The sequence below is a fragment of the Solanum dulcamara genome, chromosome 2 (genome assembly GCF_947179165.1).
Source record: "Solanum dulcamara chromosome 2, daSolDulc1.2, whole genome shotgun sequence".
In the NCBI taxonomy this organism is placed as follows: Eukaryota; Viridiplantae; Streptophyta; class Magnoliopsida; order Solanales; family Solanaceae; genus Solanum; species Solanum dulcamara.
This window is the reverse complement of record NC_077238.1, coordinates 75,066,698-75,093,325: the sequence shown is the minus strand read 5'-3', so window position 1 is coordinate 75,093,325 and position 26,628 is coordinate 75,066,698. Positions and strand designations below refer to the sequence as shown.

The 26,628-nt window shown below is 37.9% G+C and overlaps 3 protein-coding genes across 3 annotated transcripts; 2 read left to right on the top strand and 1 right to left on the bottom strand.

Annotated features, from left to right (window-relative positions):
* The first annotated feature begins 615 nt into the window (after window positions 1-615).
* LOC129880752 (protein transport protein Sec61 subunit beta-like) lies at window positions 616-4,414 on the top strand. The gene is made up of 2 exons (XM_055954934.1): window positions 616-718; window positions 3,826-4,414. The coding sequence occupies exon 2, from the start codon at window positions 3,835-3,837 to the stop codon at window positions 4,087-4,089; it is 255 nt and encodes an 84-aa protein (XP_055810909.1). The 5' UTR covers window positions 616-718; window positions 3,826-3,834; the 3' UTR covers window positions 4,090-4,414.
* Window positions 4,415-17,717: 13,303 nt separating this feature from the next.
* LOC129880751 (protein transport protein Sec61 subunit beta-like) lies at window positions 17,718-20,370 on the top strand. The gene is made up of 2 exons (XM_055954933.1): window positions 17,718-17,826; window positions 19,941-20,370. Exon 2 carries the CDS (start codon window positions 19,950-19,952, stop codon window positions 20,202-20,204), a length of 255 nt encoding a protein of 84 aa, XP_055810908.1. The 5' UTR covers window positions 17,718-17,826; window positions 19,941-19,949; the 3' UTR covers window positions 20,205-20,370.
* Window positions 20,371-21,708: 1,338 nt separating this feature from the next.
* LOC129880750 (uncharacterized) lies at window positions 21,709-26,294 on the bottom strand. The gene is made up of 4 exons (XM_055954931.1): window positions 25,950-26,294; window positions 25,630-25,845; window positions 22,665-23,149; window positions 21,709-22,550 (listed from the first exon to the last, which is right to left on the bottom strand). Exons 1-4 carry the CDS (start codon window positions 26,188-26,190, stop codon window positions 22,008-22,010), a joined length of 1,485 nt encoding a protein of 494 aa, XP_055810906.1. The 5' UTR covers window positions 26,191-26,294; the 3' UTR covers window positions 21,709-22,007.
* Window positions 26,295-26,628: the final 334 nt, after the last annotated feature.

Sequence of the window (26,628 nt, the reverse complement as noted above, 5' to 3'; positions counted from 1 at the left end):
ATTGCTCTAATTGACAGGGAGTCCCCCATCATATAATATACAAATTTCCAAATATTATTTGCAAACATTTTGCAATTTCATTTATTATTTCAACTTTATTTTGCAATGGAGAACTTAAAATAAAAACTTGATTCAAAAGTATTACTATAGAGCCCGTTTGGATGAGCTTAAAAAAAGTAACTTTTAGGTATGAAGTGCTTTTAGAACTTTGAAGTGCTGAAAGTTATTTTTATAAATAAGCAGTTGAGTGTTTGGATAAAAGTGCTTATGTTGAAAATAAGTGTTTGAATTTTAGGGTTAAAAGAATAAAAAGGGTAGTTTGAGAATTTAGTTAAAATATAAAGGATATAAAAGTAATTTCCATGGTCAAACAAAATGGTTTTAAGCACTAGGGAAAAAAAGTTAGAAATCCTAACTTTTCATTTTTGACTGACTTTAAGAACTTTATGGCTTAAAGTTAGCATTAGACAAACACGTTCAAAAGCTAAAAAGGAGCTTTAAGTTGGTTTTAAGTCAATCCAAACGGGCTCATAATGTTTTATTACTCCTATTAGTTTTGCCAAAGGTGTGCTAGATTACGTGTCATGAATTGATTAGCCATATCTATGTGGCCTCCTCCACATAATAAAGTCCAAATAAAAGACGGGTCAAAAAAATTCTCATCCATTTTCCTAACAGATCGAAGAGACCATTTCCCCCTAATTCGCAGCATTCTTAGGTATTTTTCTCCTCTTCTAATTTTTTTTTTGTATGAATTTTTGTTTTTACCTGTATATGTAATTATATTTGTGAAATTTTCCGATTTTTTAGTTTTAATTGGAGAAAGTTCATCTAATTGATCGTTAAATTACCTGAGATCTGAAACCTATAGGATCTAAACATGTGATCTGATGGATTTGACATTTGATCTATCTATTGGATCGGGTAGGGTTTTGTCCAGATGACAGCACGTTATTAAAAAGTTGTGATTTTTCCGAAAACGCGATGTGAATTCATGCTGATGATCTTCGAATTGGGTAGGGCAATGAGTGCGGATTCAAAGATTAGAGTAGTCTGTTCCTTCCCTAAATTGGGTACGCGTAAGTTTAATTTATACGTGAACATTTTGTGATCTTAGATTTCAGGAATCTTGGCTTGTTAGTGTAGTTGGTGGTATAACAAGTACTTGCTTGAATAGTGACAAGTTAACTAACTTTTCTTTAGTTTTTCTCTCAACTGGTTAAGAACTTTTCTTAAAACTGGATGCCTTGTATTTGAATTGTACCAGTCTTATAAAGGTAGTTAGAAATTCTAGGCCGAGTGCAGTTTAGCAGGGGTGAGAATGATGAATAAATGGTGCACCATTTTTATTGCATACTCTGTTTGCAGTAACTTTGCGTGGATCCCAAGAAATTATAGTTCCATCGAGACAATTTTCTTCCAAGTTATTTTCCTTGTGACACCTTCACATTGGCTTTCCATGACCATACTATCTCAAGTTACCTCTCATTTTATTCTTGACCTTTAGGGAAGAAGGTTGGGGACCCCTCCTTCGAGGGAATCTAGATAATGAAAGGTATTCCTTTGCAATGCTTGAAGCTAAGCAAAGTCACAGAGTTGGCTGACTGTGCTTGAGTAGAGCTCAAACCCGAAGGTGGGTTTGAACTCGTGGAGTTCAAGAGCTAGCAAGACTATTTTGGGTTAATGCAATAAGAATGGGTTGCTCGCTACAATAGAGTGTTTTTCCTTGCTGCTATCCACTGCCCAACTTCTCATGGGATTTGTGCTTGAATGTATCGATGTGTGCTAATTGAATCTTCTCATGATTGTGGTCATTTATAATCTTGTCTAGTCTTGTATGACAATACTTTCATTTTAGCATCTTCATCTTTGCGATACTTATCTTGTAGATGTTTTTTGGGGGGATAATCGTGGTGTACGAATCAACTTATGTGCATCTCGACTAATTCTACGAGATTTTTGTCACTTGAGACTTCATGATTCTTAACCCACTTTATTGACTACTAGGTCACATCCTTGAGTCTTGTAGATATATTCTTTAACTGACACTAGTAATAATAGTGCTTCAAGCTTTATTTAAAAGGGTGATGTTCTCACCTTGTGTCGCTAAGGCTAGAGGTAACTTTTACAAAGTGGTGGTTAGATCAACATTATTATATGAAGCAGAGTTTTGGTCAATCAAGAACGTCTATGTTCAGAATATGAATGTAGTAGAGAAGAGGATGCTCAGATTGATGTGTGGGCATACTAGAAGAGATAGGATTAAGAATGTACTTATATGGGGCAAGGAAGGAGTGACCTTAATGGAGAACAAGATGAGGGAAGTGAGGTTGAAATGATTTGGACATGTGATGCGGAGGTGTGTGAATGCGCCAGTAAAGAGGTATGAGAGGCTAGCTTAAGCAAAGGAGGTATGAGAGGTTGGCTTAAGCCAGATTAGAAGAGGGTAGGGTAGGCTGAAGAAGAATGAGGAGGTGATTAGACATGATATGGTACAATTTCAGCTTAGTGCGGACATGAACCTAGATAGGAAGGTAGAGATCAAGGATTAGGGTAGAAGGTTAATAGGTAGTTCAATGTTGTCACACTTTATGTGGGAGAGGCAGGGGGCTAGTTTCTTCTTCTCTCCTCCTTATTAGTAGTAGTATTTAGTAACCATACAGTTTTTGTTTCTCCAATGTCTATTATTGTATATTGTTTCATCTACTTTGTTTCTTACTATTTTGCTGAGCCGAGGGTCTCCAGGAAACAGTCGTCCTACCTTGGTAGGAGTAAGGTCTGCGTACATTCTACCCTCCCCAGACCTCATGTTGTGGGATTTCACTGGGTTGTTGTTGTTGTATTTTCTTACAACCCTGTGGGATTCTACCAATGGGAATACACTAGGTTGATATGTTGTTGGTGGTGATGCTCGGGCTAGCTTGCGCTTACCTCGACTATTCCACCAAATGATAACGGTTCAATCAAACAAGGAAAGCACAAAAATAGCAATATAGAAGCAAGAATAGGAATATCCCCCATACCCAAACAAAAGTAAATAAATTTTTGAAACTTTTTTATTTTTTTGAAACTACAAAATTAAATAAATGAAGGATTGAGTTTCCTGTCAAACATCTAGAGCCATGGATCACTTTCCTCCTAGTGGATTGCAATTATACTATAGGCATACTGCCTCGAGCTTGCATATGTTAATAGCTTCTGCAGTAACTTATAAAGTATAACCACCAATACATGTTTTAAACGAACCACGCGGCTTAGTAAATATATACAGTAATGGATACTACTGAAGTTAATTCTTATTAGTGTGATTCTCGTATCTGAGTAGAAATATGTGTAGTAGTTCTAGTAGTCTCATATAACTTGTGCAATTTTAAACTTCTAATACCAGATCTATGAGAAATTGGTGACATGATGACCAAAAGATTTAATAGAGTTTGCAATTCCTAAAGATCAGTAGCAATTGAATAGTTCAAAATTGTATTATTTTGAAAATGTTTAATGTTGTGTATTATTGTCTTAAATAATACCCTGTTTGTTCCAACTGTGTGGCCTATTTTGACTTTGATGGTTTAGTTGATGTACCTTTTTAGAGAGTTTAGAGGTTGTGTTGCATAAATATCATAAGGGAGATATTATCTCCATACTATTATGTATTGTTGGAATGCCTGAATGCAATAGTTACCGTGTTCCCTTTAGTCTATCAATTCTGCAATTATTTGATTGTTAGTTTGTTCACTGTGTTTGAGGACTTGCTATATATTAATATGTTGAAAGATTTCTGTGATTCTTCCCACTTAAGATTTTTTATTCAATACATTGAAACAGTGACTAGAAATGGCTTTGGGTGGAGGTGGACCGCAAAGGGGGACTGCTGCAGCAGCAGCTGCTAACCTACGTCGAAGGAAGACCGCTGGTGGCGGTGGAGGTGCAGGAGGAGCAGGTGGTACCATGCTCCAATTCTACACTGATGATTCCCCCGGACTCAAGATATCACCCAATGTTGTGCTTGTGATGAGTATTGGCTTCATAGCTTTTGTCGCAATCCTTCACGTCATGGGTAAGCTCTACTTTGTCCGCAGAGAGGGCTAGGCTAACTTGGGAAATTTTTGTTGGGCAACAGCTTTCTTTGCTGGAGGAAAAACTGACATTGTAGTTTTTTTTTCTTGTTTGTTTGTCTATGCAATGAAGTTTATAGAAAAGTTTTCTAGTTATGAGTTGACTGTTACTTGGATATCTGTGTTCCAACGTCTACTGAATAGGACGATGCCAAATTCTAGTTTCTTAGACCATGAATGGAATTGTGTTGCAATTATAACTTTAGCGAGATGTTTTTGCTTTGGTTGCTGCATGATGCTTCTGAACAGCTAATGTTTCCTCTCTGTGTACCAATGATGGTAATCGAAATCTTATGACACATGACTGTCCACTGCTCGTTATGAGTTCAGAATTGAACTGAATTATTCTTCTATCCTCATCAGCAACCCAATATGGTGCATGTTTTGAAGTCAATGTTTGTACTGTATGTGCTAAATCCTATGCTTTTATTTAAGTTTTGCATACAGTACAGATAATTTACTACGGGAAAAGTTGAAAGGCAACTATGTTAAATGATCTCAAAGGGAGTTGACGGCAACGGTCCGAGTGCACGCTTACCTGACTTACCCCTTGCCTAACTAATTAGAAATTTCTTTCTTTAACAACCTCATTTATTTTAGCTTAATGGAGATATGAATTTGAATGGTTCAGATTTTAGGTTATTAAATGTATTTATTTACATTAAGATTTAAACACTTATTTGATCTAAGTAGGTCTTAATTGTTAAAGTTTAAATCAAAATTTTGATATAATTAAGATTTATTTATGTGTGGATGATTTTCATCATCACTCTATAGACTTTTAGCGGTTATCACCACTAACTATCTTTATCATCACAATCACAGCTACATTGTCAAACACTATTATCATTGCTAGTCACTACAACCAACAACCTCTACTACCATCGACAACCATCATCATTGTATCACTATTATTAATCGTTATTACACTTACCAACTTGATCGTTATAACTATATTTGTTGGCATCATTGCCACCACTGCCACCTTCACCACCACCATAATTTTCTTTCACCTCCTCCACCATCACAACTAGCTCTCCCTCCCCTCCCCCTCGCCCCCCCCCCCTCCTCCTCCATAACTATCACTAATACTTTGTCAACAACCACATGTTCAGTCATCACCATCAATAATGCCAACTACTACTAACCAACTTCACTATCATAATCATTACCATAACTAGCAATTGTCACCATCACAATAATCACTACTACATGAAACCCCCTCACTTTCACAATTATCACCATTGTTAGTTACGACCACCAACACCAGTAATTACTACCACTACAAATTATTTCCATTACCGCTACAAATCATTTTTACCTTTATTAGTAAACATAAATGTTTCATTTTTCTTATAAACTAATCATTTGATTTTATTAAATTTATATTTTTTTAATATTGAATTACTTTTTTGAATTTTATATCTATTATGTCTACAAATAATAAATTATGCATATTTAGATGTTGACAAACAAATAGATTAGATCATTCAGTGTTCATATGTAGAGACAATATCTTAATCGTTCAAATGTCTATTCAGATTTAGACGTTCTTAACCCTAATGAAAACAAATGAGGCTTAAGTAATGATAAGATATAATCGAGCTAGCATAGGGTGTGAACTAATGGCCAGAATGATGCAATTCTTGAAATTGGTTTAAATTCTAAAAGAGACAAAATTTAAAGGTGGTTACGCATGGGGTAGTTCAAAATCGAACCGTAATCGATAAATCAATTGCGGAACTAGCTTATTGATATTGAATTATTGAATTAACAGTTGGTGAACGGAATAAAAATTTATATTTAACAGTTTATTGGTATGGTGGCGGATTATTCAAATTCCTTATTGGACAAATCGTTAACACATTAAAAATTATCAACTTACATTTTTACTCCTTAGTATATAAAGTATATATTATTAACCCTAAAGCCTTATTTAATATTTTGTTGCTTCTTATAGGACTTGATGCATATTTGTGAGTTGGATTTCTTATTGTGATTTTCAATTACAAAATTACCAACTTAAGTAGAGCTAGAAAAATTATTTTTGATGGGAAATCAATATATTGGTTAGTGAAAGTGAAAAATGAAGCATAAAATAATTGAGTCAATACATCGCCCATTAACCGTCTTATAATTACCAACTCGATAAAAAAACAATCGATATCTTATTGATTGGCTAGCAGATTAATATATTTAAAAATTAACATCCGATAAATCAAATCGTTATGCATAATTATCCACCCGATCAATCCGATAAGCAGTCCTAATTACACAATACCTATGTATTTGATGAAATAATTTAGATTTGTGCAAATTAGTGTGGACATAATTATTACTTTTTTTTATTAAAAAAAGGTAAGAAATCCACGTATTTTTCATTGAAAACTTGATTCAAAAGTATTATAATATTAATATATCATTTTTTTCAACAAAAATTATTTTGGGTGAAAATCATTAACATTCCCCGATTTTGTTTTAAAACCAAACGTTCCTCTTAGTTTTGAACAATAAATATTCTCACCCTTCATCCTATACAATATCTATCTTACCTAGACAATAAATATCTATTTTTTATTTAAGTTCATTAATATTATAAATAGAATAATTACTTTATGAACTTATTACAAAATCAAGTACTATCTTTTATGATTATTATTTTAGTATTACATGCATTATATATATATATATATATATATATATATATATATTTTACGGGAACAGATCCTACACGAGGCTCCCACCTCTCGTGCACAGCCAGGGGTTGAGCCGCACACCCCCAAGCCTTATTATACATAAAACAGAAAAATACACGGAGGGGGACATAAACCTAACCTCCAATCCTATGGTGGTTCATAAGTCGGTCATCCTACTAAGGTCAGCCAACTCATCCCCGATACAAGCACACGAAAAGGAAACCTAGAAACTATGCATCTAAAGAAGAGGACTCCTCTCGATACAAAGAAACTAGGAAAGCATAAATAAGGGAGACTCGCCCTTTACATAAAATAAAGGAAAAATCTAAATAAAACTGGGGATGAATCCTCATAAAAGCTATATACAACAAAATTTTAGCATCAACGAGGATCATCAAATAACATGGCTAAAAATATAACATGGAGACAAACACTGCAATTGGGCGCTCAATCCAATGCTGCAACACTAATAGTAGATCATGGAGGCTTCTTAATCCTTTTGGTCTTCCTCCGTCTAAAGCTAGGTAGGCCGGCTCTATCTAGCATGTAGTATCCTTTTGTACCCCGAGGTAGCTGCTGGAGGGTGGTGTAGTGGCCTGGAGTGGTAAGAGTGTGACTGTGCTTGGAGAGAGCATCCGCAGTGAAGTTTGCCTCCCTGTATACATGCCTGCAAGAAAAGAAAACAAATAATTCGGAAATAATAACAAGGTCATGAGTTACCCGGTGAAGGCTCCACGGAGGTTTCGTCTGATGATTGATCCATTTAGTGATCAACTCCGAGTCGACTTCTAGGATAACGTGCTGAAAGCCCTGTTGAATGCACCATTTAAGCCCATAAACTGCCACCTCTAGTTCGGCTTGATTGTTGGTTCCCTCCCCTAACGGTATGGCGTAGGCGAAGATGAATCTACCCATATGATCTCTTAAGATGCCACCCCCCCAATTGCCCCCGGATTACCCAACGCGCTTCCATCAGTGTTCAGCTTAACGAAACCAAGTTGTGGTTTAGTCCACGAGACTTGGGTGATCTTCATTTCATGAGCACACTTATCTATGCAGGAAATAGTGTGGATCCAGTTCGAAGGCCAATGGATATAGGGGTACGCGACTCTAAGTAGATTAGAGATGTCTTTGAAAACGGCAAATTTCACTCTCGCCAGACTAGAAATCTTTCCCCCATATTTGCTCGCACATCTATTCTTCCACAAATTCCAACATATAAATATTGGGGTGGAGTGAAGGATAAGTTTGTGAGCTTCTGTGCGGTACTTGTGAAGCCACCAGCTTATAACAAGAGGTTTGAGGGGTGTGGCTTCATGCTTTATCCCTAGGGAGTCAGAGAAGTAGCGCCAAATATTCATAGCGAAGTGGCCCGTGTTGAAAATGTGCTCTATGGTGTCTGGACCTGGACTGTGGCAGCAATAGCATGGAGTGGAAACATGACCGAATGTAATGATCTTTTCCTCCGTTGGCAGCTTGCCTCTAAAAGCCCTCCACAGCAAAAAAGAGCATTTAAAGGGGATGTTTTTGTGCCAAGTGTACTGGTCGGAAAGTGTCTTGGTCCTATGTTCCCTCACAAGCTGCCATGCCGAGGAGAATGTGAAGTTCCCATTGGTATTCAACTTCCAAATGGCCTGGTCCGGTGTGTTTCCTTGCAGCTGAAGTGTGGAAGAAGTGATGAGAGGAACTAGTTGCGCTGGTGCCAATTGATTTAGCATATCGATGTTCCATTGCCCATCTATAAGAAAATCAGCCACCCTAGCATTGCTTGCTCTTCCCAACTCCTGCCTATAGTTGGCTAAGGGTCCGATACCTAGCCAATCGTCCCACCAAAAACAACATGAACCCGAGTGAATCCTCCATTAAATGTGAGGTTCGGCAATGTGTTTGTTGTGCATCATGTGTTTCCACACAAGCGACTAGCCAGAATGGAATTTTTTGATGATGGGGTTGGCTCTCTGACAGTATTTGGCTCTAAGGAACTCACCCCACAACGTTGGTTTAGCTCTAAAGATCCACCATTGCTTTAACTGGAGAGATTTGCACACATCTATAGTTCTCCTTAACCCAATACCTCATTCGTCATAAGGGTAATAAAGTTTTTTCCATGAAGCCCAATGGTATTTTTTCTTGTTATCCTTCCACCCCCAGAAAAAATCAGCGGTGACTCTCTCAATCTGTTTGAGAGTGGTACGGGGGAGAGTAATGGCCGAAAGAAGGTGAATGGGGAGCGACTGAAGTACGTATCTCATGAGTGTAGCTCTACCGCCGTAGCTGAGGATTTTGGAGTGCCACCCTCTAATTCTGTTGACAACCTTAGAGACCATGTCCGTGTAGTACATGACTCTCTGCCTGCCAATATACAGAGGGCATCCTAAGTAGGTAATGGGACTATGCTTCTGAGTGAAACCCGTAACCTGTTTCACCGTTTCCACATTGTCTTGGAGCGCACTGGGATGCATCATGAAGTGGATCTTATTCTTGTTTATAAGCTGCCCCGATGTTTTTTCATACAGAGTCAAGGTCTTCATGATAATCTGAAGAATTTCCCTCCTTCTGGAGGAAAAGATGATAATGTCATCCACAAAACTCAAATGATTAATCTGTGGGCCTCTTTTCTCCATATGAAAACCACGGAAGAAGTGGTAACTATGAAGACTATTCAACATTCTTGACAGCACCTCCGCTCCCAAAATAAATAAGGCGGGAGAAAGAGGATCACCTTGTTTGAGCCCTCTGGTGGAGTGGAAAAAACCATGTCTAGACCCATTAACGATAACAGAGTACCAGTTGTTAGACATGATTCGCCAAATCATATCAATAAAGGTCTCACCGAAGCCCATCCTTCTCAGTACCAGACAAGTATAGGACCAGGAGACTCTATCATATGCTTTGACCATGTCTAACTTGATAACCATGTTGTCGCCAATAACAGGCTTTCGGATATCGTGGATAATCTCTTGTGCTAACATGATATTTTTGGAGATGCTTCTTCCTTTTACAAACCCGGACTGATTGGGAGAAATAAGATCGGGGAGAATCGGAGCAAGCCTGAGGCAAATGAGTTTTGATATGATCTTATTGGTGAAGTTACTGAGACTAATGGGTCTATAGTCAGAGAGTGTGTTGGGGTGATATACCTTTGGGAGCAGGATCAAACAGGCATGAAAAAAGAACTTAGGCATAGCATACCCCCCAAAGAAAGAAGTAACCACTGCTAGTAGGTCTTCCGAAATAATCTCCCAACAAGCTTGGAAGAATTTTCCATTCATACCATCCGGACCAGCTGCAGAATTAGGATTCATAGAGAAGACTACCTGTTTCAACTCCTCTATGGTAGGCGTGGCTTGAAGGTTTTCATTCTGAGCATCTGTGATCATTCTAGGAACGTAATTCAAGATATTCTCCGGAATCGGAGACTCATCGCCTGTAAATATTTTCTAAAAATAATCGCATGCTGCTCTAGCAATGTGTTCGTCGCCTTGAATCCACTCCCCCTCTTCGTTGGTAACCTTGTGAATGAACAATCTCCTTCTCCTACCACAGATTAGAGCATGGAAATACTTGGTGTTAGCATCTCCATCCTTGAACCAATGTAGCTGACTTTTTTGTTTGAGAATGTTCTCTTCAATTTTAAGAAATCTGATGTATTTGGCATTGAGAGCATGCAATTGCATCCTGTTCTCTTCATTATTGGACACTATCAGATTTTCTTCGGCACTTTTCACCAATTCTTCATATTCCTTAACCTTGGCAAAAATGTCGCCGAATTCCACTCGCGACCATTTGCTAAGGGTGGAGGAAAGTCTTTTCATTTTTTGGTGAAAGGACAACATTGGATTCCCTGTCATGGGTCTGCTCCAGCAGGACTCTACAGTTTCGAGAAAAGTAGGGCTATCCACCCAACAATTCAAGAATTTAAAATATTTAATCGCGGAATCCTGCCTAGCATTCATCTCTATTAGTAAAGGGTTATGGTCAGAACCAGTAGAGGGAAGATGGGTAATTGAAGTGTGAGGCATAACGGCTAACCAATTATCGGACACCATAGCTCTATCGAGTCGCTTCCAAATTCTTTTATGCATATCTCGTTGATTACACCAAGTGTAGTCTGAGCCATGATACCCTAAATCTGTAAGGCCGCAAGCTTCAATAACGCTGATAAACTCGAAGCTTTTTCGCATGTTATAAGGGATTCCACCTAATTTCTCATTAGTGGAGGTAATGACATTGAAGTCTCCAACTGTGCACCAAGGAAGGTTAGTGGGAGCGTGGTGAAGGAGCCTATCCCAGAGCGGCCTTCTAAGAGTATCTTTGCATTTTCCATAAACAAATGTCCTAAGAAATGCATTTTGATGCTCTACGTGTTTCACCTCGTAAGTGATCTGTTGGTCGTCAACATAAATAACTTTACAATCGACATCTTGAGTCTAGAAGATCCAAATCTTGCCATTAGGATTACAAGCGGACCCATCCATACCAAGGTTGATTCTAAAGCTTTGCAGATGAGCATTGTTAGAAAAAGGTTCTAGGATGGAAATTATGGACGTTTGATAGATATGTTTGAGTGAGTTTAGTCTATCTATGACTCCTTTGGTATTGATACCTCTTGCATTCCATACAATTGTGTTAATCATTGATGGGATCTAAGGTTGTGGAGCCTAGTGTTTGGTCTGCTAATAGAAGCACGAATAGTTGTAAATTTTGGATTGTGATGAATGCCTCTAGGTGATAAGCCTTGCTCACTAGCTAGTTGGTTCATCTCGTCATTCGTGACCTTAGTAGTGGTCTTGGATGGAGCAGTTGTTTTAATGGACTGTTCAGTAGTCTCTTCTTCATCCTCAAATTCAACCTCACCTTGAAAGTCTTGGTCATATTCATCCTCCAAATGAATAACACCATATTCATCATCACTAGCAGGAGTTGAAGTTTGAGCCTCATTGTTAGTGCATAGGATGTTGGTGGCATTTTCAGGTTGCATAAAAGGAGTTGGCTGAATATTCAAAGGGGTAAGATTAAGGGGATCTTCACAACCAAAATCTGGACTTCTTATTGGAGTGGTCTGATCTAGGAGAACATACTGTGAACAAGAGTTTGAAACCACCTCACTATTGTTATCTTTTTCACTTGTATGAACAGTGGTTGTAGGGGTGGAGGCTGCAACTTCTTGTTGCTTTTCTAGTTTCTTCTTTCTAGCTCTCTTTCTCCTTAGAGTTTTAGAGGTAGCAGGCTAATTAGAGTTGCTAGGGGTAGCTGAGAATTTCATATCATTAATGTTGTAAGTGTCTTGTTGTTTGGAGTTTGAATCTTACACTTGGTAGGAGCAAGGACTAGACACTTGGTCACTTAAGATTGTGCTGAAACTGCAGCCAATAGCTTGGTCATTTTCAGCCCTCTCAATGTGACCAAAACTTTGCCTTTGGTGCTGAAATAATGTAAGTGTATGAGCCATAGCTTGCACATTTTTTTCTTTCAATCTAGGAGCTGAACTAGCACCCAAAACCTGCAAATTTTCCTCCAAATCTGCAGTTGAGGCATGTCCCAAAACCTGCAGTTTTTGAGACTGCATATGGGCTGAACAACCTCCCAAACCTTGATGAAGTGAACTTAATTTAGGGGTCACAGTCTGCACTCTATTTTCATTCAAACTAGAAGCTGAATTTGCACCCCAACCATGCATATTTTCCTTTAAACCAGTAGCTGAACTTCTATCCAGTAGATGCATGTTTTGATCCTGACCTGAAGCTGCAATTTGACCAAATTCAATAGCAGTACCAGCAGGTCTGAAATCATGCACCTGAACAACCTGTTGAGGTTGTTTTGGGGGCTGATTTGCTCCCACATCTGCACTCACAGCAGGGGTCAGTTTGGAAGCCATTCTTTGAGCATTAATAAGGTCTATTTTGTCACTTTGCTGGGAAGAAGGATGCTGAAACATATTTGTAGTGGTAGGAGGGTCTCTAAAGTCATTCCTAGGGTCAACCAAAAGATTCTCATGCAAAACATGAGACAAAACCCCCCCCTCTGGACACCCCATCCTGCAGGTTAGTTGGCTTCTCCTGAATACCATCCTCACCTCCATCAGCTTCAGAATTAGACAATACAGTTAAAATATTATTCGGGGAGCCATGGGCGATTGAGAGCATTGAGTCAATACCTGGTTGTCGACCGCTTTGTCCTGTTTGCATTTTAGTAACAATATCATAATTAAGATGGGGACTGGGGTCTGGGAGTACTGAGTAAATACCTGTAGTCTTGGCTTGAGTGGGTTTATAGACCTGTTGAGTGTTACTTTGTATCTTTTGGGTGTTTTGCACAGCTTGAGTCTTACCTTTGAATTTTCTTCGCTTTTGGGTTTCCCATTGGTCGTTTGAAACTTCATTCCTGTTTTGATTAGTTGAGTGCTCCTTAGCCTTGCGGCTTCCTTCTTGAGTTGAGGTGGTGGTTTCTGCTAGTGGTACCTGTTGCCTGAAATTTACAGCATTAGTTAAGACAATAGGAGTAGAGATCATACCTGTGTTTTTTGGCGATGCATCTTTCTTTGGCTCTTCTTCCTTGCCTTTGGCCTTGTTTCGTTCTGTATCTCTTCTGCTGACGGGGCAGGCAAGAGGAGTATGACCTTGGTGTTTGCAGTAAGTACAGTAAAGGGGCACATCTTCATATTCGATGTCCTGCCATCTTCCTTCTCCATTTGGATCATCATTTTCGTCGAATCCAATCCATACACTTTGGATTCTAGGCTTGGTGATGTCCATTTGGACTTTTGCTTTTGCTACACTCCCCCTTGTCTTTTGCATGAAGGCCATGTCCAAGTACAACACTTGTCCCACGTCCGGAAGTAGGAGCGTAACAAATTCTTTATGGAAACAATGCCAAGGGAGTTCTGGGAGTATGACCCAAACAGGGAGAATGGGGGTTTCATAATTTGGATCGAAAGTAGGGGTCCAAACTTGAAATCTCATAAATACACCGTCTATGTACATTCTCTTACTGTCTAAAACAGTAGCTCTATCATGTTCATTGTCAAGATCAATATATATATGTCTAGAATTAAAATGGGTGATCTTGACCTTGCCCCTAAGTTCAGTTTGAGTAATGAACTTTTTTCGTATTACCTCCATCTTTGGCATTGGGCTGTAAAACTTGCCTACGAGAGTATACTTACATGATTCAGCCATCTTAATCATGTAGTCTTCTCTCTTAAACATGATAGCCGGACAACCTTGTTTTGTCACCCTTTTTGGGGGTGTTAGGTCAATTCTGTTTGTAGGCTCAGCTTGTTTGGCTCTTAGTCTTGTAGCCATGGATTGCTTTGCTATAGGGGGTGGAGGGTGGTTTGTGGTGGTGGGTTGGTTGGTAGGGGGCTTAGTCTTAGGAGGTAGCGCGGTGGGGGTTAAGGACACTACCGGATTTTTAGAGTTTTTCGAGTTGAATTTTTGGAAATTGGATGAGATGGGAGGGAATTCTGAAACGGGAGGATGGTTGGTACGTTTGGGATTAGTGGAAGTGCTAAGATTGCTTGGGGTGGTGATACAATCAACCAAAACAGATTCGGGCACGAGAAGACTGTTTTCGGCCCTATTTGTGCAAGTTGGAATTTTAGAATTTGAGTTCGGGGTGCCTAAAAATTGGGATTTTTTATTTTTGTCATTCGTAATGGTATGTGGGTCGTTTTGGGATTGCGAATTATTTTGGGCGTTCACCGAAATAGCGATTCCAGTGGGTTTTTCAATAGTTTCGACACTAGTTTCGATGATGGCCTGATCAACATGTTTCCTATTGTTAGGATCCTTAACAGTTTCCTTGTTTTGAATTCCTTGCGACTGATTGTTTTCATGACCACTTTGATTGACAACTAAGGGAGTTTGAGTTCTATCATTCTGATCATTTCTTTTGTCATTGGTCATAGCTATAATATTATTCCTAGCAGTAGAACCATAAGTCATTTGTTCGAGTGTATTCACAGGTAGTTGACCATCAACATTATTGTTAACATAATGAAATTGTTCAGATTGAGAGAAATTAGTGGGCTGAGAGGACTTATCTTGAATTTCCGTTGATTACTTACTGTTACATTCCTTCTCCGTACCTTGAATTTCTTGAATTTGTGCTAGAGCATGATCATAGTGATCACACGGTTGTATTCCATTCAATTGTTGCTGTACTTGGTCCTGAAAGTTAATATTTTTCGAAAATTGACCTGCTGAACCTGCAACTTCGTGGCTCCTACTGTTCTCAGTGGTCCAAAGGATATTCGAATCCAATGGAGGTGATTCGAAGTGGCGCTCTGAGCTTAGGAGAGGCGCATCAAACTGAGGAACATTCTGGTATAACTTTTGTTTAAAATGGGTCGCCTGAGCCCCTGCGCCGACACCACTTTCTTCACCGACGATGATTTCTCCGGTGAAGATTGTTCCTACAGCTGCGCCATGACCTTGTGAGCAACCCCTAGTAAGTCCGATGGTTCGAATCTCTCCGGAGCCGCTTCGAATATGAAGGAACGACGGCGGTGACTGTGAGCGGCTTCTTTCAGTGGCTGCCATGTCTTGAATCTCGCCTGAAGTTGTTCGATTTTGGAGGCGCATTTCAGGCGACTCAGATGCAGTTCTCGCATAAATCGCCTGATGATTGCTCCCAATTTGATTGGGAAAATGTTATGCATTTTGAATCAATCCAACCTCACTTGAAATTGCATTTTCAGTATCTTTTTGCAGATTCAAAGTGGTATTAGCTGGATTAGAGGATGAGGCTTGTTCTGGTGGTCTGGGAAGCTCCACCGGCGGCGGTAAAGCCATTCCGGCAGACCTGATATTGTGAAGGTGTGTTGGATGAACAGTAGAGAGAGAGATTTCTATTATTTATATAGATAAACGAGTTACCATTAATTGAATATTTTAATTATAATTTAAATTTTAGTTACAATACACATTGATGTTGATCTTTTAGAAATTTGATATAAAATATACTTCTATTATTAATAATTATTTTTTCTTATTTACATTAAAAATACATTTATAAATCTACACTCTCTGCTATTTTCACTTGTATAATATTTAGAGTTTTCATTATTTGTAATTAAGTTTAAAAAGATTGTTTTGCTCATTTATTTCTTTATATACAGTAAAATTTCACTAAATTAATATAGGTGGACCATGAACTATTATTATTTTATAAAAGTATTATTTAATTGATAAATTAATATTTATTAATTTAAAGAGTGTTTGAGATTTAAAGAAGGTTGATTTTGATATACAAGACATGAAGACGAAATTGTAATCCATAAGAAAAAACATGATCTTTTTAATGGAAAATGGTCAAAACTATCATTTAATTGTTCGAAATACAGCACATATACCCTTAAACTATATTCTGGCTCAAAAATACCTTTTCTGTCGTACTATTAGCTCACTTCTACCCCTCCATTTAACGGAATAAAATGTGGTATCCCATGTGTGTTAGTTTATACTACATAGGATCTCCATGTAAGCACCTCACCCCACTCCATCAATTAAAAGACTCAAATCCACCCATTAAAAGACTCAAACTCATCCTTGACTCCCGTAGTTATAGCTTGTTTGACTCCCGTAGTTATGACTGTCACAATTAATTTGCAGCAGTTTTTAGGCAAACTATTAATTAGCTATTTAATTTGCTAAACTATAGTTTTCATCCGGTAGACATAACTAACAAAGGGTGATGATCTTAATTTTTTAAAATGGCAATTAAGCAAATGTGGTTCCTGATCAAGCAAGTGCTTTTTTAGTAAGAAGATGGGTGCGGTCGGACCTGAAGTGATTTGCAGAGCAACATAATCGTACATTCAACGTGATCAATAGATGCTTGGAAAGTAGTTGAAGTGTTCTTCCTAAAACAAGGCCAACAAGCAGGGGTGTCTAACTACTATAAATTGTTGCTGGAGTTGCTTAAAAATTGCTGCAAATTAATTGTGGCAGCGATAACTACGAGAATCAAGGATTGGTTTTGGGTCTTTTAATTGATGGGGTTGGGTGGGTGGGATGGGGCGCTTATGTGGAGATCCTATATGGCATAAATTAAGACACATGGAATGCTTCATTTCATTCCATCAAACGGAGGGGTAGAAGTGAGCCAATAATATGACGGAAAGGGTATTTTTGAGCCAGAATATAGTTTAAGGGTATATGTGTTCCATTTCGAATAGTCGAAGGGTAGTTTTGGCTCTTTCCCCTTTTTTTAATGAATCCACTTATGAAAACATCATTCATGAACTCGAGGTTATAATTAATGATCTCGATTACCGCAATAAAATGGACGTCAGTAACCTGTTGGATTACCCAGGTGAAAATGATACATATTCAGAGGTCTAGAGCTTAGAAGAAATTGTGAATACCATCAAAAAAAATATAATGTTGATAAGGAAGTTGAAGATGATACAAAATCTTTGAAACCGGTTAGGCATAAGGAAACACTTATCACATCTAGAACTCTTTGCAATTTTATGATGCAGTTTGAACGGACAACACCAAAATTTTTAGATACAATAAAAAAAAGTTAGAGATGAGCTTCAACTAGATTTACATGTTAACAAAATACAATAGAATCATATTTCACTAAATTGTCTTAGATATATTTGTATTTTTGTATAACTATTAATTTATAATATTAATGAAATCATATATTTATAAGGAGTCTTCTAAAAATATATTATCTTATCGAAATGAGTGATTGTTTTCATTGGCTCAAATCGAAACTGCTGAAAAATATTATCTTAGAGAGATCATTAATTTACTGAATATTAATTTAGTGAGGTTTTACTCTATATGAAATGTCATTAGTTTGCCAAAGTTGTGCTTGATTATGTGTCATGAATTGATTGGCCATATGTATGTGGCCTCCTCCACGTATAATAAATTAAGCTTTTAAGTCGAACTTCTATTAAAAAAAAAAAAACAATTACAAGACGGGTCAAAATTTTTCTCATCCATTTTCCTTCCAGATCGGAGAGACCATTTTCCCTAATTCTCAGCATTCTTAAGGTATTTTTCTCCTCTTATAATTTTATTTGATTAATTTTTTTCCTTTTTTTTGTATGAATTTGTGTTCTTACCTGCAGATTTAAATTAGATTTGCACATGCTTGTGTTGATTTTTGCTTGTGAATTTTTTAAAATTTTTTAGTTTTTATTGGAGCAAGTTCATCTAATTGATTTGTTAACGAAAAAGAGATATTCTCTAGTGCTGAGATCTGAAATCTGAAGGATCTAAACTTTTGAATTGTGTTGATGTTTTATGATCTGATGGCTTTGACATTTGATTTTTCGGATCGGGTAGGGTTTTGTTCAGATTCAGCAAGTTATTAGGAAAAAAAGTTCTGATTTTTCCGAAACCGCAATGTGAATTTATGCTGATGATTTGCAATAGTTGGTGGTATAACAGGCACTTGCAGTATAGCAGTTAGCAGGGGCAAGAATGATGAATAAACGATACAGCATTTTTTTTAAGAAAAAAAAATATGTACCTTTATTTATATGTGCTATTTGAGTCTTGTCGTGAATGTTGGTTATATATAATCTTGTCTAGTATGACCACAATTCCATCTTAGCATCCGCTCTCCACGTCACTGGTCTTATGAATGTGTTGACTGGCTTTATTAAATAATAATGTTTAAATCTTTTCTTTATAATGGTGATGTGTGGGCCAGCTTGTGCGTACACGGTACATCGACTATTCACCAAATGATAATGTTTGTCAAAAGAGGGATGTATAAAAATAATGATACAGAAGCAAGAATAGGGACATCCCCGATATTAAAGGAGAATGTAACTAGTCTTAAGTTTCATTGTAATGTTACTAGTCTTAAGTTTCATTGTATTTCTTTGCTTTCTGTTTGGAGCAATATGGTAAATGTACATGATACTCACGATGTTGAGGCCATGATTGAGCTTATTAGCTCTTTATGCAACTCGTAAGATCTTCTTTGAGGTACTCCGTTGTACATGATAGCATATTCTTGATGCTGGTGCTTAACTGCTTGCATATGAAATTTACCTTATCAAAAAAGAAAAGAAGGAATACCCCCCACCCCAAAATCCAAACAAAAAATAAATAAATGATAGATTGAGTTTCCTGTCAAACTGCTATAGACGTGGATCTCTTTCCTCGGAATTGGATTGCAATTACACTATGGGCATACAAGACTAGACAAGATTATAAATAACCTTATATAGTATAAACAAGATCACTGCCTAGCTATGTTGCTCGGACTTGTCAAAAATGTCGTCAGTTGCGTGTCGGATCCTTCAAAAATAGTGCATTTTTTGAGGACCCGACACGGGTACGGCAATATTTTTGGAGTCCAAGCAACTTAGCTGCCTAGAGCTTGCATATGTTAATAGCTCCTGCAGTAGGTTATATAGTATAAGCAACCAATACATGTTCTAAACAAATCATGTGGTTTATTAATTATATACAGGAATGGACACTACAGAAGTTAAGTCTTATTAGTATTATTCTCGTAATCCGAGTAAGAAGATATGTATAGGAGTTCTAGCAGTCTCATATTACATATGCAATTTTTAAACTTAGTACCAGATGTACAAGGAATTGGTGACACGGAGGCCAAATAATTTTAATATAGTTTGGTCACAAGGTAGGGGTAAGGTCTGCGTACACACCTGACTCCACACCCCACTTGTAGGATTACATTGGGTGTGGTGTTGTTGTATAGTTTGGAACTCCTAAAGATCAGTTGCAAATGAATAATTCAAAATTCTGCTATTTCACAATTTGTTTAATGTTGTCTGACTAATGTCTTAAATAAAACCCTGTTTGTTCCAACTGTGTGGCCTAATTTGACTTTGATGGTTGAGTTGATTGAAATTTTGACTGGTAATTGGTAGTTGATGTAACTTTCTGAGAGTTTAGAGGTTGTGGTGCACAAATATAGGAAGGGATAATCAACGCCATACTGTTATATATTGTTGAAATGCCCAGATGCAATAGTTACCATGTTCCCTTTAGTGGATCAATTCTTCTATTTATTTGATTGTTAGTTGTTTACCATCTTTTATATGATCACTGTGTTTGAGGACTTGCAAAACATTTCTGTGATTCTTCCCACTAATGATTTTCTATTCAATACATTGAAACAGTGACTAGAAATGGCTTTGGGTGGAGGTGGACCACAAAGGGGGACTGCAGCAGCAGCAGCTGCTAACCTACGTCGAAGGAAGACTGCTGGTGGCGGTGAAGGTGCAGGAGGAGCAGGTGGTACCATGCTCCAATTCTACACTGATGATTCCCCTGGACTAAAGATATCCCCCAATGTTGTGCTTGTGATGAGTATTGGCTTCATAGCCTTTGTCGCAATCCTTCACGTCATGGGTAAGCTCTACTTTGTCCGCAGAGAGGGCTAGAGACATTCAGATATCTCATTGTTGAGTTGGGAATTTTTTGTTGGGCAATAGCTTTCTTCATCAAAGGAAAATTGACATTGTAGCTTTATTTTCTTGTTTGTTTATCTATTCAATGAAAAGTTTATAGAGAAGTTTTCTAGTTATGAATTGACTGTTTCTTGTGCTATCTGTGTTCTAACGTCTAATGAACAGGAAGGCGCCAAATTCTAGTTTCTTATACCGTGAATGGAATTATGTTGCAATTACAGTTTTAACGAATAGGATTTTGCTTTGCTCAAATGATGCTTCTGAACAACTAATGCTACACCATTTAGGGTAATCGAAATCTTATGACACATGACTGTCCACTGCTCGTATAGAGTTCAGAATTGAACTGAATTATTCTTCTATCCTCATCAGCAACCCAATATGGTGTGGCATATTTTGATGTTAGTGTTTGTACTAGAGTTGGTAAATACAATCTTAAGTAAACTCTTCATGTTGCATAAGACTTAGTTGAAGGATGTGATACAGGTTATAACAAAATTGTAGATGTTTAATAATGCAAATTTTACTTGTATCATGTCAAATTTGAATTCACTTTCTTTTTCTGCTTTAGTAATAAAGGACTGATATTATAAATAGTTTAAAGCAGGCATTACAAAACAGTAGAAGTCTCATTAAGGTCAACAACAACGATCCAGTGAAATCCCACGATGTGGGGTCTGGGAAGGGTAGAGTGTACGCAGATCTGACTCCTACCAAGGTAGGACGGCTGTTTCCGAAAGACCATCGGCTCAGTAAATCAGATAAGAAAGAAGTCAGAAGTTAGATAAGAATAAGGAGTTCAAAACAATATGAAAAATCAAGATAAGCAATTAAATTACAGAAAATAATGAAAGTAATAAATGATAATAGATGATAATAGAGGTCTCATTAAGGTCCTGGCAACAAAAAAAAAGAGCTTCATTTCTCATGTAAAAGACACTGCAAAAATGACTCATCATTCACTAAAATGATATATCTAACTACTCAATCTATCCTGATTTGACTTGTTTCAATCAATGGTCATGCTGATCAAAATGTTAGTCTCGTATCAGCCATTCAAAATTTTCAATAGCTTGTTTTTTGAAACTATATAAAGAAATACTACGACGTACCAACTTTGGAAGTAGAAAATAATAAAATGCTTCCTCACATTTGACTATTTAGGGTCAATATTAATTAAAATTTTGAAAATGAAAGACAACAAATTGAAAACTACTAAGCTGATTATTTAAAGTATTGTTATGAGGTATTGAAAAAATCATCACCAAAATTAACTGCCATAGAAACAAACTCGAGCACAAAAACTGGATAGAGATATATATTGTACTAGCAATAAACTCCACATTTTAAACTAGAGTTTAAGTTATATACCACGTCAGTATAAAGAGCTTTTACTCTATGAGGTTACCTAGAGAAAATCAGCAGCGTAATAAGCCTCTTTTTCTGGTTCGCTTATAAAAAACATCAAGGCCGACTGCACAGATAAAAGTAACACTTAATACATCTACTGCAGAGATCTGATGTTATCACTTAGCACATTCATACATACTCTATTAACACCACCAAAAACATCCATGGAGCAGCAAAACACAGTAGTAGTTCAGAGATAAGAGTAGCCACAAAAGTTGCATTGGCATAAGCATAGGTAAATCAGAAAGAGCTTCACACTAAGCTCCGGGAATCCTTTCGCTCTACGGCACTTAAGTCGACACATTTATAACCAAAATCTCATAAAACTTGCTCCTTCAGCCATATCTCAATCTGGAGCACTTGGCCTCACCTCATTCTACTTGTGAGTGGCACCCCACTGTCACTTTCCTCCGATGAGAATTCTTGGTCATCAGCTTCAGGAGGGAGAATGTACATCTCAAGGCCGTAGGTCTCGGGGTCAAACGTGGGATCTTTAGCCTTGATCTTCGATATGGCCAGCTTCACCCCTTTTCCCATGTAAGGAGCAGCATACTCCATGAGTTCCTGTCTGTACAAGGAAGAAGCCTTGTATTTCTGGATAGCAGCAGGACCAGCCTCCTCCAGTTCCCCTCTCAGCTCGGAGATAGTCCGGTGAAGGATCGTCTGGGCCAGCAACATGCACTCCTTCTCACCAGTTAGACTAGTTATCTTGTTTGCAGCCCCAGCCAACTCATGCTCCAGACTCTCCTTCTCCTTCTTAGAGTCCTCGAGCTTCCGACTGACTTTTGCCAACTTATCTTTCAAAGAGGAGTTCATCTTTTCCATGTCATCCTTCGCTTCTGCCGCCTCGTTATACTTGTCAGTGACTACTTGAAGGCGTTCTGACAGAAGACAATAATAGTTTATGCCCTACAAAAGGGAGAAAAAGAGGTCAAGAAAGAAAACAGAAGAGAAAAGAAACAAAGGTGAAAGGAGAGGCTAACTTCATAAAGAAAAGAAAAAAGACAAAAGAGAGAAACTGACCTCGTAGAAGTGACGAAGCCCCTCTTCAGTGACCTCTTGATCCGTCTTCTTATTCGCGACAACCCGTTCCCACATTTCCATTGTTGAGTCCAGAAGATCGACAGATGGAAGGTAAGGTTGCTCCTCCTCAAAAGGCTGCAAGCTGGGATGGAATGAGCTGCCTGACTTTGAGTCCAACGGGGCTGAAGGAGTGGAGGTTGAAGGGGCACCGGTAATGGGAACACTGCACGGCTTGGACTCCCCATATTTCTGTTCAGCAGTACCAGCTGGTATATGAGCAGCATCACCGACTGGCCTGCTTGAGCTTGTAGTTTCAAATCCCATTGCTCCACAGTCGCTAGGCTGAGTGATTGAAACATGCTTTTCATTTTCTCCTCTGCCTTGAGCTTGCCTAGCAGCTTGGCAGGACAGAAGCTTCTCACATTGTCTTGCCAAAATTGCAGCAACCTCGTCCTGCTCGGGGGAACAACTAGCAGGGACAGTTACTGCAAACAAACAAAAGGTCAGCGACATGAAAGGTTGGAAAGTAATAATTTCGCTAGTTGACTTAAAAGACAAGTGCGATTGTAAGAGTGAAAACATCAGCTCCACCAGCAAAGAAATGCACTCTCTCAGCTGCAAACCATGATCAATGTTATCCGCTCTGCACTTGGCTACCCATCAGCTAGAACTTGATCATGTTCCTAAGGGCTGAGGTGAGCTACGGCTCAAGATTCACTCCTGCCAGCTCATAGAGGTAGGTAGGCGACTCCCCAAGTAGTGGATAAACAAAAAATTTCCTCACAAGCTGTGAATTGCAATGGCACTTGAGAATACTTTTATGAGCGAGGATAAACAACCAAGATAATTCGAAAGGTACTTGGAAAAAATAAACTCGAAAAAAACAACGTACTTCATGCATATGATCCTACAAAGAACTCTATAGAAAAGAAAACGCATGACATTGCTCAAATAGCTCAATGGCTAGAAGATGAAAAGAAAAACAGAGGCTGACCTAACACAATTGAGGAGCTACATATCATCTTCACAAGCTATGTTAGCCCTATCATTGCTTTGGGGTATACTTCCCCAAGATGGCAAATAGACCTCTAATTCTCTTCAAAAGTCAAGAGTCCAAGAATACATACGAGAACTTTGTCATGTACTATTCTATGGTTAACCAAATCGAATGAGAGTAGTCCAAACAGGGGGAAAAGTAGGATTCAACCGCATGGGGAAGATGCTTTTAATTTCTGAGTCTAGTATGGAGTTCGATGATAATATTCTACATGAAAAAAATCATGTCATCTTGCAACCATCTAAGAATATACAAGTCAAGTAAAGGAAAAGATGAAGAAGCAAACTTGTCAGAAGCCAGGAAACAGAGGCGCAAACAGATGATGGAACAATCACAAACATGTAAAGCAGCAAAATAAATGAGTCAAATAAAGAGAACTGCAGAATTGAACAAAGAAGCTTAAACCTTACCTTTAACTGATAGATATATGGTAGATGAGAAAAGAAAGTGTAAAACCAAAAACAATGAAGGTAAGTAAAAAACACAAAAGGAAGGAGCCGGAAGTTGCATGTACAAGACAAAAAACTCTCTCAGAAAAGCCAAGGAAGCAGGTGCTCAATGTTTATATATGAGGAGAGAATGTATCACCAAAAAAGAAGTGATGTATCCCCTTTTTGGCGGCCAAAACACACGTCACAAGTCGTAAAAACAAATGAGCACCACATTGAATCGCTTAACTTTCTACCTTGAATAAATCCAAGCCCACGGAGTTTGGAACATCTGATAGTATATAACGGATGGAGTGAGCTATCTCATATACAAGCCCTACCCAAAGATGGATAGTAGGTCATGGATAACTTTTTTTAAAAAAAAATTAATAAGATAGTAGTTCATTGATAACAGCTACCAAATATCAATAAGATGGCAAAACATAGCTTTGGGAAACAGGTACAAATAACAAATAGTAAAGACAGAAGCAAAGGCTCATAACTCGAAGACACTCTTCTAAAAGGAGTTCTCCATCCCCTGTCTATTCATCAGGCTTTGGCACGCTCTCTCTCTGGTGCCGGAATACCTGGACCTCGGGTTAGAAGGGTTGCTCTCCCAAATTCGTTCCTACTAATGCCAAGTCTAATTTAGGCATTGAAGAATAACCCTTGATATTGCTGGGATCTCATTGCAAATTTTTCTCCCATTTTCCTAGGCACAGAGGCCATCTCAAAGCAACATTTCTGCAGCTCATTCTTTCTGACCTACGAGCTAACTATTTAAACCAAATCTACTGGATAGCGCTAGTAGGTTCGCTAGCTGCTCCATTTCAACATAGTAATAATGCATGGGGCCATAGATGCAGTAATCAGAGGGCGGAAAATTGCCAGTAAGGCTACAGCCTCTTTTAACAACAGTGTTGTTACTGAGAGCAAGATGAACAACATAATTATGCACACTAATCACATTGTTTTACATTACTTCCCTATTCTCATAGTATACCTTTCTCAACCTCACTAATCTGTTTCTCATCAAACAGGAACTGTACATCATTGGACAGTGGCTCACTGGCTCCCTCCTACTCCAAGCATGAGGATAGCAGAAGAATCTAAACATTCCAACAAACAATGCAAAATTGCTGAAATGATTGGAAGAGGAACTTGTACTCAATTTAACCCCAAATACATTTCCGTAAAGTAAAAGCCATACTGAGCAATTAGAAAACTGTACATCAAACAACAGAATTAGAAACCTCCACCAGGGGAACATAGACTTGCTATTGAAATCAAAGGAACTACTGTAAATTGAATTTAGTTTCACTTCCTAACATAGAGTGAAACCTCTAGCAGATAATGTCAGTCAAAATAAACCAATCATGGAGCAAACTTCCATTAACATGATCATTGCTGTACGAGGCACATAGCTTAAACATTGGACATCAAAACCCAAAAAAAAAAGAGAAAAAGAAGAAAACATTACCAAATTCCGGTGCAGAGACGGTTGATTGTGGTTGTGAAGAAGTTGATACAGATGCTTTTTCATAGAGAGAAGACGTTGCTGTTACTGTAGTAGTAATTGCCGAAACCGAAGACGGTGAAGTGACTGATGATAGTGAATCCGAAAAACAATTGCGTGTAGTCGATCCTAAAGATGAAGAAATCACTGTTGATGAGCTCGCATTCGAAAACCAAGTCACTGCAGAAACAAAATATGAGTTAGTAGTAGTAGAATCGCAAGTTTTTTCAGATACCGAACAGACTGTTGACTGAAAAATGTGAGAGTTTTAGGAGGCACAATACTAGTAGAGGTATCAGTTGAAGCTGCAGTTGAAGCGAAACTAGCTCCGAACAACCACGATGAAGCTTTAGCCGGTGTCCCGGTAACTGTCTCGCCGGAATCCGGCGACGGAGGGGAGGAATCACTAGATGAATATCCGAACCTCCAAGTACAAGGAATGGTAAGGTTAAAATTTGTAAAGGGAAGTGGTGAAGAAGCATTTTGCCTTCCATATTGTCTTCCTTTTTCTCTTGTTTTTTCCATGTTGTCTTCTCATTCTGACATTGATGCTGCTTGTTTACCTTACTTTTTGCCCAAGGGAGAGGAACTGAGAAAGGAGGAAAATGACAAAATAAGTTTCCTTATGTGAGAAGATTGGTCTAAAATAGTCTTTTCATTTTTCATAACGATATGAGATTTATCTTATGATTTAAAATTTACATGACATGAAATTACACTCCAAAGAGCTTGATTGTAAAATTTTATATGATGATTTTATATTTTTTAAATATAAAAATTGATCAATAAATTTATATGTTTTTAAAAAATAAAACTTATTTTATATCTATCAATCATTTATTTTATATGTAAACAAAATTTATAGTAAATATTATTACTCTTACCAATCTGTAAGTCATTTATATGTGATATAACTATTACTCACACCAACAAAAATATTTTATTTACACAAAACTATCTCAT

Excerpts from the sequence above, each read along its gene's own strand:
- LOC129880751 (XM_055954933.1), top strand. The coding sequence starts at position 19,950 with ATGGCTTTGGGTGGAGGTGGACCACAAAGGGGGACTGCAGCAGCAGCA.
- LOC129880752 (XM_055954934.1), top strand. The coding sequence starts at position 3,835 with ATGGCTTTGGGTGGAGGTGGACCGCAAAGGGGGACTGCTGCAGCAGCA.
- LOC129880750 (XM_055954931.1), bottom strand. The coding sequence starts at position 26,190 with ATGGAAAAAACAAGAGAAAAAGGAAGACAATATGGAAGGCAAAATGCT. Across the intron at positions 23,150-25,629 it reads CGTCTCTGCACCGGAATTTG|TAACTGTCCCTGCTAGTTGT; the intron begins GTAATGTTTTCT and ends GTTTGTTTGCAG. Across the intron at positions 22,551-22,664 it reads GGCTTCGTCACTTCTACGAG|GGCATAAACTATTATTGTCT; the intron begins GTCAGTTTCTCT and ends TCCCTTTTGTAG.